This window comes from Perognathus longimembris, chromosome 12 (genome assembly GCF_023159225.1).
Source record: "Perognathus longimembris pacificus isolate PPM17 chromosome 12, ASM2315922v1, whole genome shotgun sequence".
NCBI lineage: Eukaryota > Metazoa > Chordata > Mammalia > Rodentia > Heteromyidae > Perognathus > Perognathus longimembris.
The window spans coordinates 68,895,998-68,912,006 of NC_063172.1; the positions used below are offsets into that span (position 1 = coordinate 68,895,998).

Here is a 16,009-nt window from a genome sequence, read left to right on the forward strand (position 1 = left end):
AGACATGCTGTCAACATTGTGTTCACGGTGTAACATAGCACAAGAAATGTACATACTGCCCTACTATGTAACTGTACCCCTTTTGCACAACACCTTGTCAAAAATTTTTTTGTTTAATAAATAAATAAATTAAAAAGTCATGCTGTCAACATTGTGTAAGTATTATACTTAATTGTAAAGGTGAAGTTCTGGAGCTGACATTGAATTCAAGCTCCTATGCTCTGAATTCAAGCTCCACTACATCACCATCAAATTGAGGAGGGGGTAAAGTGGGAGAAAAAAGTGGGAGGAGGTAACAAGTTAGATATTTTAAAATGTATTCACTGCCTTATGTATGAAATGATAACCCTTCTGTGCATCACTTTGACAATAAATAAATTAATTAATTAAAAAAGAATTCCAAAATAAATGATAAATCCTGTGTAAAGTACTGAGTACATAAGTATACAAGGCCAGCGGAAACCTCACTATCAATTTTTTCCTCATATTACTTTAAAGTACATATGTTGCTTTGTTCATATTGTGATGTATATGTGCATTCAACACTGCAGCCTTGCACAGAGTGTCTTTACTGCTCTGAAGTACTTCTATTCTCTAGTGTCTCTAGTCTGGTCTAATATATTTTAACAGGTAGAATACACACAGTCGGTTTTCATATTAATTTATGCATGAGACAGATAAGAATTTCCTTTGTTATCACAAGTTCTCAAACCAGTACATCATGAAAAAGAATCCTGACCTGTATGTGATGGTAAAAGTTCAGGAAGCAAATGCAAAACTCAATTTGGGCATTGACCTTGACTTTTTGAGACTACCCAATTGATGCTAGTTTTATGATATACCAATCTGTGAATCTATCAAAGTATACTAGAAATATATTCCATGCAGAGACCTCACACTGCCTGGATCAAACAGCAATGTTGTGAAGCTGTTGTAAACATTGAGTTTATGAATTGATCCACTTGGTGTGATGTCCTAATTTATTTAGTTGATTTTCCACTTACATACATTTTCCTGGCCATTTCATCATTCAGCTCATTTGCCATTCTCTGATGCAAGCCAGTTGCATCATCCCAAATGCCATTCATGCAAATAGTTTCTTTAGACAGTTGGTGGACCGAATCTATCAAAGTAAATTTCATCCCTAGGGCCTCACTATCTGTGATCTTGGAGGAAATCATAGCACCTGCGATGAAGGAGGAGAATCTGCAAACATGTTTTCCAATTTACCAATTTCTCCTGGATGCAAGGCCTCAGGTGCCAATCCCCAAGGAAGAGTTTTACACATTCTTCCTGGGTTCACAAGAGGTGGGCTGTACACAACTTTGTCACTAAAAAGAAACGTGCACATGTACATAGTTACATGAATATATATTCATATATGTACATATATATATATTTTTTTCTCCCCCAAATTGTGGACCTCACCTCCTGCCAGGATTTCAGCTTGACAGAGCCTTCAGAGATGTGTCCTTTCAATTTCACATTTCTTCTTCTGCAGCTTCTTCTCCTTGTCCAGTCTTTGGCTGGCCCTATCTGCTTTTCTACAATGAAGCACCGAGCACACATGGATGGAGATGCCAAGATTGCTGCATTTTTCCCTCTCTACACTTTGGGACTAGATCAAAGTAACAGCGATGCTTCTGGGCATGAAGATAGCAAGTCGTAAGTAATTCATAAATTGTTTTTCCATTTACTGTCATATTCTCAGGATAGGCAATGGCTGAGGGAACACTGGGTGCACAGATGAGTGTTCTCTGTCTTCTGTACCCTGACAAGCAGTCCTTATAGCAACAGACAGTTTTTTCAGTATTGTATTTTTCATCTACTGTTTAGTAAGTTTCTACCTGCTAGTAGGAAAGGTCTCTGGTTTCCTTCCATGTAGCTTCTCTCTCCCGGGCTCTAAGTGCTTCACTTTAATCCAGCATCCTTCTATCATCCCAGCTGTCACTGCAGAGGATGGAGTGATGAGATTACAAACACCTGGGTCAGTGGCAAGAGTTCTGTCCTAACAGGCTGCAGTCGCATTTCCTTCCTCACAGTCCAGTGGTGTCGGAAGTTTTGTTTGGTAACACATATATTTTGAGGACACTGACAAAAATTCTAATTATTAGCTGCTACATGATGAGGTAATCATAACTATTCAGGAGGCTGATGTTTAATGCTATGCTGGTCATGAAAATCCCTAAGACTTTATCTACATTTCATCAACCAAAGCTGGATTAGCAGCTGTGGTTCAAGTGGTTGAGTGCAAGGAAGCTAAAAGACAGTGCCCATGCTCTCATTTGAAGCATTAGGACTCAGACACCTGGACACAAACTCTCTCTCTCTCTCTCTTCCTCTCTCTTTTTCTTTTTGTGTAGAAAAATAGTTATCCTTAAAAGTAAGAACTGTTTCATTATTTCATGTCACATATGCTCTATAATCCAGATGTTATCAAGCAGGTCAATATTATCAAAGATCCCTAATCTGAGAATTTTATCTGCTCAAGATTAGATCTGTTTTATTTGTGAACATGCATATGTTTGGCTTTTAGTTTGTTACAGAGTATAACACTAATAAATGGCTATACAAAAAGAAAGAGAGAGGGCTGGGGATATGGCCTAGTGGCAAGAGTGCTTGCCTCCTATACATGAGGCTCTGGGTTCAATTCCCCAGCACCACATATACAGAAAATGGCCAGAAGCGGCGCTGTGGCTCAAGTGGCAGAGTGCTAGTCTTGAGCAAAATGAAGCCAGGGACAGTGCTCAGTCCCTGAGTCCAAGCCCCAGGACTGGCCAAAAAAAAAAAAAGAGAGAAAGGAAGAGAGAGGGAGAGGGAGAGAGGGAGGGAGGGAGGGAGAGAGAGAGGGAGAGAGGGAGAGAGAGAGAGCACAACTATACACATCTAGAAGAAAATACAGCAGGTAATTTGATACCTATTTCAAAAGAAAATTTCATTGGCTTTATCATGTGTACCGCTTTTCAAGAACTGATAAGTGACAAGTGTCACTTGGATAGCCACCCACAGATAGGGAGCAGAGATGGCAGGGGTAGAATTACTCTCTTCCTTGCTATACAAGTTACATATCCTTATATCTCATCAACATGTTTGCTTATCCTTTTTTCCTTTTGTGCTTGATCCTGAAACTCAGGGCCTGTGCACTGTCTGTGACCACTTTTCATCATCTTTGAAGTAGCTGCTTTTCCACAGGGGAGCAGCATTTAGATACCATGTTTCCAGCATGCATCTCCAGTTCAGATTCTTTACCTTAGTTATGTGCTTGACATCATCATTGAAAAATGAATTTTCCTTCTGCCGACACTGCCATCTTCCAATTCACCTTAAACTTCTCTGGCCCTAAATGTTCAGCTTGGTATTTTCTATTACCTCATTGCCCAAAAGCACTCTCCAGTTCCAGAAAAATACAGTTTTGTCTGACTTGATGGGTAAGTCATTGTAGCTTTGATTTTTCTGTCCCGATGGTTCAAATGCTTTAAAATATTTTTTTTCTGTATTGGTTTTCCATTTGTGATTTGTAATTTTAAAGTATCTGCTCATATGTCTGTCTATTAATTGGATTTTTTCCTACTCAAATATACATTTCAGAATTATTTTACACTACTCTACTAATATTCTAAGAGATGGATAAGTAGCAATAATTCAAACATACATTTGGCTGTTCTTTATTGTGCTGAAAGTTTGATACAATCCAAACTATTTTCCATTTCCAGTGTTGGGTGGAATTTAAGAATTCCACCACTTAGACAAATTCAGAGCTAATTCTTGCTATTATTTCATAATGGCTTGAGTTTTATTGAAGTTATCAGTATAGGTATGTTGACCCTCATTTTCTCTAATACTTGCAAAGTTCCAGTAATTTGTTCTGCTACTTGGCACAGCTACATAAGAGATATACAGATATAGTGATAGTTTGGTATAGCTCTTGCATCTTAAGATAGGTCTAGATAATGACAATTTAGTTTCTCATAAAATTTCTCTTGAGCTTTCTGTGTTTATGAAGGAAGAGCTAGGAAACGGGATAAAAACGGCACTGAACTTGTACAAGATTTTCAGTAACATATCTTTATTCATGACACTGTTTAAAATCATCCAGAATCTGTGAGGTATGTGTTGATATGTTTAATTGTGTTGATCTCTGCTATGATTGTTCACTTCATGATTTTTACTTCGGTCCTATCACCCTTTTGTTTCTGTACAACCTCCTTTTGATTCCTTGCTTATTGCTTTTGTGATTTTATCCTGTATTTCCATTTTTTAGGATGGATTTAATTCTTGCTACTAATTTGGGGTATATTTCCAATTCCTTGAGATGCAGGGCAAGTTTGCTTTTCAGTAGCTGCTTTCTTGATTTTAGAAGGTTGTGATGTTCATTTCATTCCTCCATTTTCTATATCCATAGAATTATTCTATGCTGTTGTCATTTTTATTTTTTCAAAGGATCAATTTATTTCTTGTAATTTGCCTTGAAAAGCAATTCACATTATCATGCATTAATCTTTAATTATGGAATAATTTAAATTTAATTTTTAATTAAATTTTATTGACAAGGTGATGTACAGAGGGGTACAGTTACATAATAAAGTAGTGAGTACATTTTTTGTCATATTTGTTACACCCTCCCTCATTTTTCTTTCCCTTCACTAGTTCAGGTAAGCATATATACAATATCCAGTGTACCAAAATCATATACAGTAAACACATGGGGTACGCCAAAGGAAGTTCTCTAGTACATTATACATAATGACAACAATAAAATCCTCCCGTTTCCTTCTTTTGGAGTTCATTTTGCTTAGCCTCATCTTATATAATCATATGTATACACAATAGCTGTTGAGCTATTGTGATCCTCTGCTCTATCCTAGACCTTTTTATGTTTATTTAGTAATTGATTGGTTTTAGATACATAATATCAAGTCGCTGATCCAAACAATTGAAAAGAAGTTCGTAATTTTACAGACATGACTTCTGCTGTTCTCCACCCCTTTCCTTCAACAGTCATATATCATGGAGACCAGGGGCCTTTGTCCTCTGTGTTCTAGGATTGTCTTGCTCAACATTATTTGTTAAAGATCTGACCTCCCTGTGAATGCCATTATTTTATCATTTCTAATCGCTATGTAGTATTCCACTGTGTACAGGCACCACGTTGTTTTGGATCCATCCATCTGTAGTGGGGCATCTGGGTTGTTTCCATATTTTGGCTGTTGTGAATTGTGCAATGATGGATGTGCAGGTGTCTTTGTGGTATCCTAGTTGTACTAGTTTACACTCCCACCAATAGTGCAGAAGGGTTCCTCTTTCCCCACATCCCCTCCAGCATTTGTTGTTGGCTGAGTTCAGAGTATAGGTCATTCTAACTGGAGTAAGGTGGTACCTCAGGGTTGTTTTTGTTTGCATTTCCTTTACTGCCAGGGATGTTGAACATTTCCTCATATGTTTCTTTGCTATTTTTATTTCTACTCCTGTGAAGTCTCTCTTTAGCTCACTTGCCCTTTTAATAATTGGTTTACTGGGTTTGGAGGGGGTTAGTTTCTTGAGTTCTCTGTAGATGATGGACATTAGGCCTTTGTCTGTTGCTGTGCTGGTGAAGATGTTTTGCCATATGGCTGGCTGTCTTTCTAGTTTAGTGGCTATGTCTTTAGCTGTGCAGAAACTTTTAATTTTGTAGAAGTCACATTTGTATTAGTCCTATTTGTTGTGCCCTGAGACCCTGTTCAGGAAGTTCTTGCCTATGCCTATAAGTTTTAGTTTCCCTCCTCCTTCAGTAGTTTCAGGTCTGATGTTGAGGTCCTTAATCCATTTTGAGTTGATCTTGGTGCATGGTGATAGACTAGGGTCCACTTTGAGTTTCCTACATGTGGCTGCCCAGTTTTTCCAGCACCAGTAGCTGAAGAGGCTATGTTTTTTCCATTGTATGTCTTTAGCTCCTTTGTCAAATATCAGCTGACTGTAAGTATGCAGATTTATTTCTGGGTATTCTAGCCTATTCCATTGATCCTCAGGTCTGTTTTTATGCCAGTGCCAGGATGTTTTTGTTATGATGGCTCTATAATAGTGCTTGAAGTCTGGTACTCTGATACCACCTTCACTGCTTCTTTTGCCTAGAATTGCTTTGGCTATTCTAGGTCTTTTGCTGTTCCATATGAATTTATGGGTGCTTTCTCTATTTAAGTGAAGAATGTAGCTGGGATTTTGATGGGGATTGCATTGAATTTGTATAACATTTGGGCAATATGGCCATTTTCACTATATTGATTCTGCCTACCCATGAGAATGGGCGGTCTTTCCATCTCCTGGTGTCCTTTTTGATTTATCTTTTTAGATTTTTTATATTTCTCATTAAATAGGTCATTCATGTCTTTGGTTAGGTTAATCCCTATGTATTTGATTCTTTTCTTTATCTATTTCAAATGATATTGTTTCCATATTTTCCTTTTCTGCTTGTACATTAATGGTGTACAGAAAAGATGCTGATTTTTGTGGATTGATTTTGTAACTTGCTACTTAGCCAAAATGGTTTATTAGTTCTAGGAGTTTGGGGACTGAGTTTTTGTGTCCTTCAGATATAAGAAGGGTCCTTCACATCATCTGTGAATAAGGATAGTTTGATTTTTTTTTTCTTTACCAATGTGGGTCCCTTTAATGCCCTCTTCTTGCCTTATTGCTATGGCTAGGGATTCCAGAACTATGTTAAATAGGAGCAGGGAGATTTGGCATCCTTGTCTTGTTCCTGAGTTTAGGGGAAATGGTTTTAGTTTCTCCCCATTCAATATAATATTAGCAGTTGGTCTGTTGTATATGGCTTTTATTGTTTTAAAGAATTTTCCCTCTATTCCTATTCTCTCCAGGCCTTATAACATGTATGGGTGTTGTATTTTGTTGAAGACTTTTGGGCATCGACTGAGGTGATGATGTGATTTTTGGTCTTAGCTCTGTTAATGTGGTGAATTATGTTTATTGATTTGCGAATGTTAAACCACCCTTGCGTCTGTGGGATGAAGGATACTTGATCATGGTGTATAATTTTCTTGATTTCTGGAGTCTGTTAGCTAATATTTTTTGAGGAGTTTTGCATTTGTTTTCATAAGTGATATTCATCTGTAATTCTCTTTTTTTTTGTTGGGTCTTTGCCTGGTTTGGTGATGATTATGATATTCGCTTCATAGAATGAGTTTGGGATTTCTCCCTCTGTTTGTATTTCACGGAAGAGTTTGAGGAGTACTGGTATTAGCTCCTCCCTGAATGTTTTATAGAATTCATTGGTGAATCCATCTGGGCCTGGGCTTTTCTTTGTTGGAAGACTCTTGATTAATTCCTGTATGTCATTATAGGTTATTGGTTTATTTAATAGTTTTATTTCTTCTTGACTTAGTTTGGGCAGTTTATACTTCTCTAAGGATCCATCTGTGTAAAATTTTCATTCTTTAGTGAGTAAAGGTTTTGGAAATAGTTCCTTATAATTGATGGAATATCCTGTGTACTTGTAATTTTTCCAGTGGAGTCCCTGATCTTACGGATTTGAGTCTCTTCTCTTTTTTTTTTTTTTTCTTAAAGTCTTGCAAGGGGTCTGCCAATTTTATTTATTTTCTCAAAGAACCAGCTTTTAGGTTTATTTATTTGTTGAATGATCTTTCTAGTCTCATTTTCATTTATCTTTGCTTTGATTTTTGTAATCTCTCCCCTCTTAGTCGTTTTAGATTCAATTATTTCTTGTTTCTCCAGCTGTTTTAACTGCATCATGAGGTTATTCACCTTATCTGATTCCATTCCTTTAATGTGTCAGCTGAGGGCAATGATTTTGCCCCTCAGCACTGCCTTTGCTGTATACCCTAGGTATTTTTGTGATTTTTCATTGTCATTGTGATTTATGAACTTATTAATTTCATCCTTAATTTGCTCTGTGACCCAAATGTTAGCTAGTAGTGAGGAGTTTAGCCTCCCAGTGTTTGTGTAGTTTCTGCAGTATTCCTTCTTATTGAGGGCTAGCTTGATTCCACTGTGATCAGATAGAATACTTTGGATAATATCAGTACTCTTGTATTTGCTGAGGCTCTTTGTATGGACTATGATATGATCTATTTTGTAGTATTTCCATGGGCTACTGAGAAGAATGTGCATTTGCCGGGCTCGGGTAGCCTCCCCTGGCACAGGGGGTCAGGCTCTACTCTACTCTAATTGCTCCCTTTCTCACCCTCTCCCCTGGTCACCCAACCCACAGGTAAGGCCAGAGTGGAGTGGGGGGCTCAGGAAAGACCTCAGGTGCACGCGGCCGTATGAGATCGCTTTACCTCCCTCCTTACCCTCAAAGGAAGCCAGGCGCACATGGATCTCGGAGATGCTTCAAGAGCAAATCTGATTTAATAAGGGAGTGGCTAGCAGTTGATATAGTAGGGGGTGACAAGAAAAGGGGTGATCAACCAAGAGCTGGTGATAGGCTGGCGAGCTTGTCATAGGACCCCCTCATGAGCTAACGTCACTTGCTTAGCACCACCCCAGGGGCAAAGCCTGTGAGAATGGGGAGCACATGGGCTGGTGAGAAAGTTAGGGGGCTTTTTAGCAGCCACTAGGGCCACCTGACAGGTCCAGGCCTGTGATGACCTTTCCCAAGCTATCTTGTCCCAACAGGTTATCTGGTGAGTTTGTCATTATTAAAGGATGTACTATTCCCTTGCCACCATTCATATCATCCCAGGAAAGCCAGTCCTTGGTTGTCCCACTCCCAACTGTGCCTCCCACCTCCGAGGTCTGGGGGCCGGGGATTAGGTCCCACCATGGAGGCACTAATTCCTTTTTTAATATGGTCCAATCTGTTCTGGTATCAATTAAGAATCGGAACCTCTTTCCAAATATAATAATTTCTGTCTCTGGCCTCATGTCTGGGGCAATTGGGACTGCCCAGAGGGCCTTAGGCTGTTTATTGTCTTGGTCGGTGGAGAATCTGTAAGTCAGGCCGTAAAGCAGATGCTCCGCCCAGGGCGTATTCGGCATGCCTCTCTCAAGGAACACCCTCCTGAACTCATGGAAGTCTTTAGTTTCCTGCAGCTCCCACGAAGTGGTAAGGGCTCCGAGTTTAAAACCGGCAGGGCCGTTTGCGCTTGGCGGCGGAGCATCACTGCTGCCACTGCCGCTGTGGCTGTGAAGCAGCCCCTCAGCGGGGCTCCCGGAATCTGCATATGTATGGAGCCGAGCCAGGCCTCCAGTGGGGAAGGGTAGTGAGCCGGCAGCGTTGCGCGCCTCTCGGAAACGGCATCTGGATTGGGGTCCCGGGGATCAAGCTCGCGCACGTCCCTGGGCCTCTCGGAGTGGGGCGTCGGGGGCCCCCTCCGGACCAAAATTCCCTCCAGCTGCCCTCTCCTGAGTCCAGGGACTCTCCCCTGGGTCCGAGGAGAAGCAAGCCTTGAGGGTCTTAATAGCTTGCAGGGCCACGAGTGGGAGTTCTTCCCATTCTGTCTCCTCTAGCTCCCGCTCTAGCCGGTCCCAAGTTTCCCACGAGAGTGGGTTGGCCTCAATGAACCACGGGACCCTATGGGTCAACTCCTCCCAAATTCGTATAGCACAGGGTTCCAAAATACTCATTTCTGCGTTTTGCAGGGTGAACTTCAGGATTTTAAGGGGCGAATTACTTCACCTACTTTGAATCTGTCCCATTGTCTTTGATGACCCGGATGGGAGGACTACGCGTCCTGGGGTTTCCACCCCAATTCCCTGAGATTCTAACGGGAGCCACAGACTTCCTTGAGTGGGTTCTGTTCCCCACATTGGGCAGCCAAAATGCCGGGCTTGGGTCGCCTCCCCTGGCACGGGGGGTCAGGCTCTACTCTACTCTAATTGCTCCCTTTCTCACCCTCTCCCCTGGTCACCCAACCCACAGGTAAGGCCAGAGTGGAGTGGGGGGCTCAGGAAAGACCTCAGGTGCACGCGGCCATACGAGATCGCTTTACCTCCCTCCTTACCCGTGAAGAAAGCCAGGCATACGCAGAGTCTCGGAGACGCTTCAAGAGCAAATCTGATTTAATAAGGGAGTGGCTAGCAGTTGATATAGTAGGGGGTGACAAGAAAAGGGGTGATCGACCAAGAGCTGGCGATAGGCTGGCGAGCTTGTCATAGGACCCCCTCATGAGCTAATGTCACTTGCTTAGCACCACCCCAGGGGCAAAGCCCACGAGAATGGGGAGCACATGGGCTGGCGAGAAAGTTGGGGGGCTGGTCGCAAAGCCAGTTCTTCTGGTTCCGGACCCAGAGAATTGTGGCCTGCTTCCACATTCCCCCAGGGCTGGGGGAAGGGCAGCGTCTTGGGAGCGCTCTCCTCTGCCCTTCCCCCTCAAGGCCAAAGCTGAACCCCAACATGCATTAAGTCTCTCTGGAGGGTGAAATACTCTGTATAGATATGTCAGATCCATGCGGGATATGGTGTTATTTATGTCTTTATCTCCCTTGATAATCCTCTGTGTGTTGGATCTGTCTCGGAGAGAGTGGAGTATTAAAGTTGTCATATTTGGGTCTATCTTGTTCTGTAGTTCTGAAAGAATTTGTTTGAGATATTTTAGCACTACTTTAATAGATCAGTAAATATTTATTACTGTTATATCTTCTACCTGGATTGCTCCCTGTGTTAATATGTAGTGACCATCTTTGTCTTTTTGGACTGATTTTAATGAGAGGATTAGCTTGTCTGAAATCAGGATGGCTACCCCTGCCATTTTGGTAGGTGCATTTGCTTGGAAGATCTTACTCCATCCTTTCACTTGGAATCTGTTTTTATCCTTTGCTCTGAGATGGGTCTCTTGAAGACAACAGATAGATACGTCTTGTTTACGGACCCACTCTTCTATCTGCTTTCTTTTGATTGGAGAGTTAAGTCCATGATGTTTATAGTTACTATGGATAGGTGTGGTTTTTTTTTTCCCTTCCATTTTCCTATTAACCTGTGTTTTGGTTCTTTGCTTTCTTTCTTGTGTTTATTAAGATGCTTTCTTATTGGGTTCTGAATATTGGGGATCCTTGTTCCTGGCTGTTATCTGTTGGGTGAGGTTCTCCTCTTAGAAGTCCCTGGAGGGCTGGATTTTTGTTCATATATTCCTTTAATTTTTCTTTATTCTGGAAGGTTTTGGTTTCTCCATTGAATGTAAATTCTAATTTTGCTGGCTATCTAAATCTGGGTTGGCAGTTGTTGGCCTTCAGGACTTGGATGGTGTTATTACAGGCTCATCACGTGTTGAAAATTTGTGTGGAGAGGTCTGCCATGATTCTGATCTTTTTTTTCCATTGTATAGTTCTTTCTTTGTTTTGACTGCATTCAGGATATCTTCCTTGTGGTTAAGATCTGAAGCCTTGTCTATGATGTGTCTGGGTTTGGTTCTTCTAGGGTCTGGTCTGCTAGGTGTTCTGTATGCTTCTGTTATATGGGTAAGGTTTTCCCTTCTGAGATTTGGAAAATTCTCTGTAATAGTTCTATTGAATATTTCTTGTATACCTCTACTCTGGTACTCCTCTCCTTCATCTATTCCGATTATATGCAGATTATATCTCTTCCCCCTGTCCACTATCTCCTGAATTAGTCTTTCATGAAGAGTGACAGTTTCTTGGAGTGTGATAATCTTCTATCCTTATCAGGTGAGTTGTCTTCCAGAAATGACAACCTAGATTTCAAATGATCAATCCTTTGAGCCGTAGCTTCCAGTGTAGTTTGCATTGAGGCAAGTGAGCTGTTTATGGTTGCTAGATCTGCTCTTAATGTAGTAATTTCTTCTTTTAATGAGTTGAATTTTGAATCTATTTTTTTCACGCATTTTGGTTCTCAGGATGTTAAGATCTTCTTTAAATGAGGACTGGGCTGTGTCTATTTTTACTTCCATTTCTTTCTTCACTTCCTGAAGTTCCTTTGAGAATTCCTTTCTGTTTTCCTGAGATTGTTTTTGGAATTCATTCCTGATGTTTTTGGTAATTTCTGCTGTCATAGGCCTGAAGTTTTGTTTTTTTTTTATTCTCCATTTCCTCTTTGGTCTCACTGTTTTGTGGAGCGGGGCTTGACCTTTCATAAAATTTGTAATATTTCTTTGTGATTTATGCATCTGGGATGAAGGAGTTGTGGATTCTTGATTTCCCTCTGCACTTCCTTTGGTGTCCTGTAGGTGGCGTTCTTGGTTTGGCTTTGTGCTGGTTCCTGCTGGTCCACCAGCCAGGACATGTTTGTGTCCTGCTCCGGGTTTGGGCTCTGGGTTTGAGCTCCACCATTGTACCGTTCTGCCCTATGTGTGAGTGTGCCTGCCTCCACTGCTGCCAACCCAGTCACCCTGTCTGCAGTTAAGGGTGGGTAGGTTCTGTGGCTTTCTCGGTGGGTCTGTGCTCTGCCACTGTGAAGTGCTGACCCTTGTGAGCCCCTGTTGGGGGTTTTGCAGGTCACCAATTCAGCATGGCATGGAGATTTTTCTCATTTTTGTTTCTTTCCCCCGCTAGTTGCTGTGGCTCTGGAGTGTGCCTATCAGAGCAAGTGTTGCTGCAGAGGGGCAGCAAACCCACCTGTGTACTCCCTCAGAGGAGCAGGTGCCGGGGCCCTCCTGCTGGAGGGCTAGGATGCTAATCTGTGTGGGCGTACTGGGGGGTGCGTGTGTTTGAACCCCAAGCTGCTGGTGGGTGCATGTGTGTGAGCTTGCATGCATTTGCTGGGGGCATGCAGTCCCAGGCTGTTGGGGGGTGCTTGTGCCCTCTTGCGCCTCTGCTGGGGGGTGGTATGCATGACCCTAAGTGGGTTCAAGTATTGGCAGGGGGGCGGCGGGAGTTGGAGCCTGCAGCCTCCCTGCGACTCTGCTGTGAGGGATGCATGTGCTAATGCCCAGGTGAGCTTTCTGGGCTGGTATCGTATATGACCACTAATGAGTCTGCCATTCAGATAGTCTGCGCAAGTGCCTCAGCCAGAGGTTGAATGTCTACCAGCCCCAGGGTCCCTGCTGGGGAGGGGGTGCGCTGGTGCATGCATAATTTAATTTTTTTGATTTAGTTTTTGTTAAAGTGATGTTCATAGGAGTTACAATTTCATTAATAAGGCAGAGAGTACATTACTTATTCTTCTTGTTCCCCCATTTTCTCCCACTTTGCCCCTCCCCATTTCCCTCCCCCCTCTCCATGTCTTTTACAGTTCGTTTACAGCATATAGTTTTATAAGTGTGGCTGTTGCATTGGTTTGTCTTTTATCCTTTTTCTTTCCATTTTGATGTTCCTCTTCCCTTCCCTAGTTCCAATATACCTATATACAATATCCTGGGTACCAAAATCAGTAACTGTGACATCAGGGGTAAAATCCTGGGGAAGAAAGACAGAAGAAAATGGCATAATTTTATACAATACATTGAAAATAACAACAACAACGATAAACCACTTATTTCCATAACTTGAAATTAATTTCATGTCACATAATCTTACATTCTTAATTTAATTTTTATCTAGGTATTTAGTAACTATTGGACAATAATTTATTTGATTTTCATGGTATGTTCCTATTTTTCTTCTTCTTTTTATTTTTATTTTATTTATTTATTTATTTATTTTTTTGGCCAGTGCTGGGGCTTGGACTCAGGGCCTGAGCACTGTCCCTGGCTTCCTTTGGTTCAAGGCTAGCACTCTGCCACTTGAGCCACAGCGCCTCTTCTGGCCATTTTCTAGATATGTAGTGCTGGAGAATCGAACCCAGGGCTTCATGTATACGAGGCAAGCTCTCTTGCCACTAGGCCATATTCCCAGCCCCTATTTTTCTTCTTAATTTGTAGCATTAAAACAGTGTGGTCTGCATGTGTGGTCAATATACTTTTGTTTTGTCAATATACTTTTGTGTTTTCTTCTAGCCATCAACTCTCCTGGACAGTGGTCAGTATTCTGATGAACAGTGTTTATTCAATAGAAGTTCATTGAAATAATCAGTTTGTATATGTGGTATTCATCAGATTATTGGTGAAAATTTTTTTTTAACAGTACTTTCTTTTTTCAAAATTTTATTATCAAACTGATGTACAGAGAGGTTACAGTTTCATACGTTAGGCATTGGATACATTTCTTGTACTGTTTGTTACCTTGTCCCTCATGCCCCCCTCCCTCGACCCCCGGAGGTGTTCAGTTCACTTACACCAAACAGTTTTGCAAGTATTGCTTTTGTAGTTATTTCTCTTTTTTTACCCTGTGTCTCTCAAATTTGGTATTCCCTTTGAATTTCCTACTTCCAATACCAGTAAACACGGTTTCCAATATACTCAGATAAGATTACAGAGATAGTGTAGGTACAACCATAGGAAGGTGATACAAGAACATCATCAATAATAGAAACTACACATACACATAGGACATTGAAAGTAGTTACAACTGTGATATAACAATTGTTTCCATAGCATGGAGTTCATTTCACTTAGCATCATCTTATGTGTTCATAAGGGTATAGCTGTTGGGCCTTGTGATGCTCTGCTATGGCTTGCCTAAACCTGTACTAATTATTCCCAATAAGGGAGGCCATAGAGTCCATGTTTCTTTGGGTCTGGCTCACTTCACTTAGTATAACTTTTTCCAAGTCTTTCCATTTCCTTACAAATGGAACAATGTCATTCTTTCTGATAGAGGCATAAAATTCCATTGTGTATATGTACCACATTTTCCTGATCCATTCATCTATGGAGGGGCATCTGGGTTGGTTCCAGATTCTCGCTATGGCAAATTGTGCTGCGATGAACATTGTTGTGCTGGTGGCATTACTGTGATTTTGTTTGTGGGCTTTTGGATAGATACCCAACAGTGGGGCTGCTGGGTCATAGGGGAGTTCTATATTGAGCCTTCTGAGGAATCTCCATACTGCTTGCCAGAGTGGCTGAACCAGTTTACATTCCCACCAACAATGAAGTAGGGTTCCCTTTTGGTCACATCCCCTCCAACAATTGTTATTATTAGTTTTCTTGATATATGACATTCTTGCTGGGGTGAGATGGAATCTCAATGTTGTTTTGATTTGCATTTCCTTTATGGCCAGTGATGTAGAGCATTTTTTCATATGTCTATTGGCCATTCTCATTTCCTCATCAGAGAAGTTTCTTGGTAAGTCTTTAGCCCACTTGATGAGGGGGCTATTGGTTCTTTGTGGTTTTGTTTTGGAAGAAGGTAATTTTTTTAGTTCTGCATATATTTTAGAGATGAGGCCTTTGTCTGTTGAATGTCCAGTAAAGATCTTCTCCCAGTCTGTGGGCTTTCTGTTTATCTTGCGAGCTATGTCCTTTGCCGTGCAGAAGCTCTGGAGTTTGATGCAGTCCCATTTGTCCAACCTTTCTTTGCTTTGTAGCCTTTCAGGGTCTTTGTTAAGGAAGTTCTGTCCTGTGCCAAGGAGCCCAAGTGTTTCTCTTACTCCTTCCTTTAGTGTTTTCAGGGTGCCTGTTTTGATTTTAAGGTCTTTAATCCATTTGGAATTGATTTTGGTGCAGGGTGATATATAAGGATCTAGTTTTAGTTTGTTGCATGTGTTGATCCAGTTTTGCCAGCACCACTTGTTAAAGAGGCTATCTTTCTTCCATACTATTGTTTTAGCTCCTTTATCAAAGATTAAGTAGGCGTAGTTCTGTGGGTTCAATTCTGGGTCTTCAATTCTGTTCCATTGGTCTTCAGGCCTGTTCCGGTGCCAATACCAAGCTGTTTTTATTACTATAGCTTTATAATACAGCTTGAAGTTGGGTATTGTAATTCCTCCAGCACTGTTCTTTCTGCTTAGGAGTGTTTTTGCTATTCTAGGTCTTTTATTGTTCCATATGAATTTCTGGATTGCTTCCTCTATTTCATTAAAGAATGGTGTTGGGATATTAATGGGTATTGCATTGAATTTGTAGATAGCCTTTGGCAATATTGCCATTTTGATTACATTAATCCTCCCAATCCAGGAGCATGGGAGGTTTTTCCATTTTCTTAGTTCTGACTTAATTTCATTTTTCAAGCTTTTAAAGTTCTCTTCAAAGAGGTCTTTTACTTCTTTGGTTAAGGTTATTCC

The 16,009-nt window shown here is 41.1% G+C and overlaps 1 protein-coding gene across 1 annotated transcript in view; it reads left to right on the plus strand.

Annotated features, from left to right (window-relative positions):
- The first annotated feature begins 1,191 nt into the window (after positions 1-1,191).
- Positions 1,192-16,009, plus strand: part of LOC125360646 (vomeronasal type-2 receptor 116-like) — a 33,610-nt gene continuing 18,792 nt past the window's right edge. Inside the window, exons 1-2 of the mRNA XM_048358678.1 lie at positions 1,192-1,308; positions 1,502-1,665. Coding sequence (XP_048214635.1) covers positions 1,192-1,308; positions 1,502-1,665 — 281 coding nt within the window. The remainder of the gene's footprint in view (positions 1,309-1,501; positions 1,666-16,009) is intronic.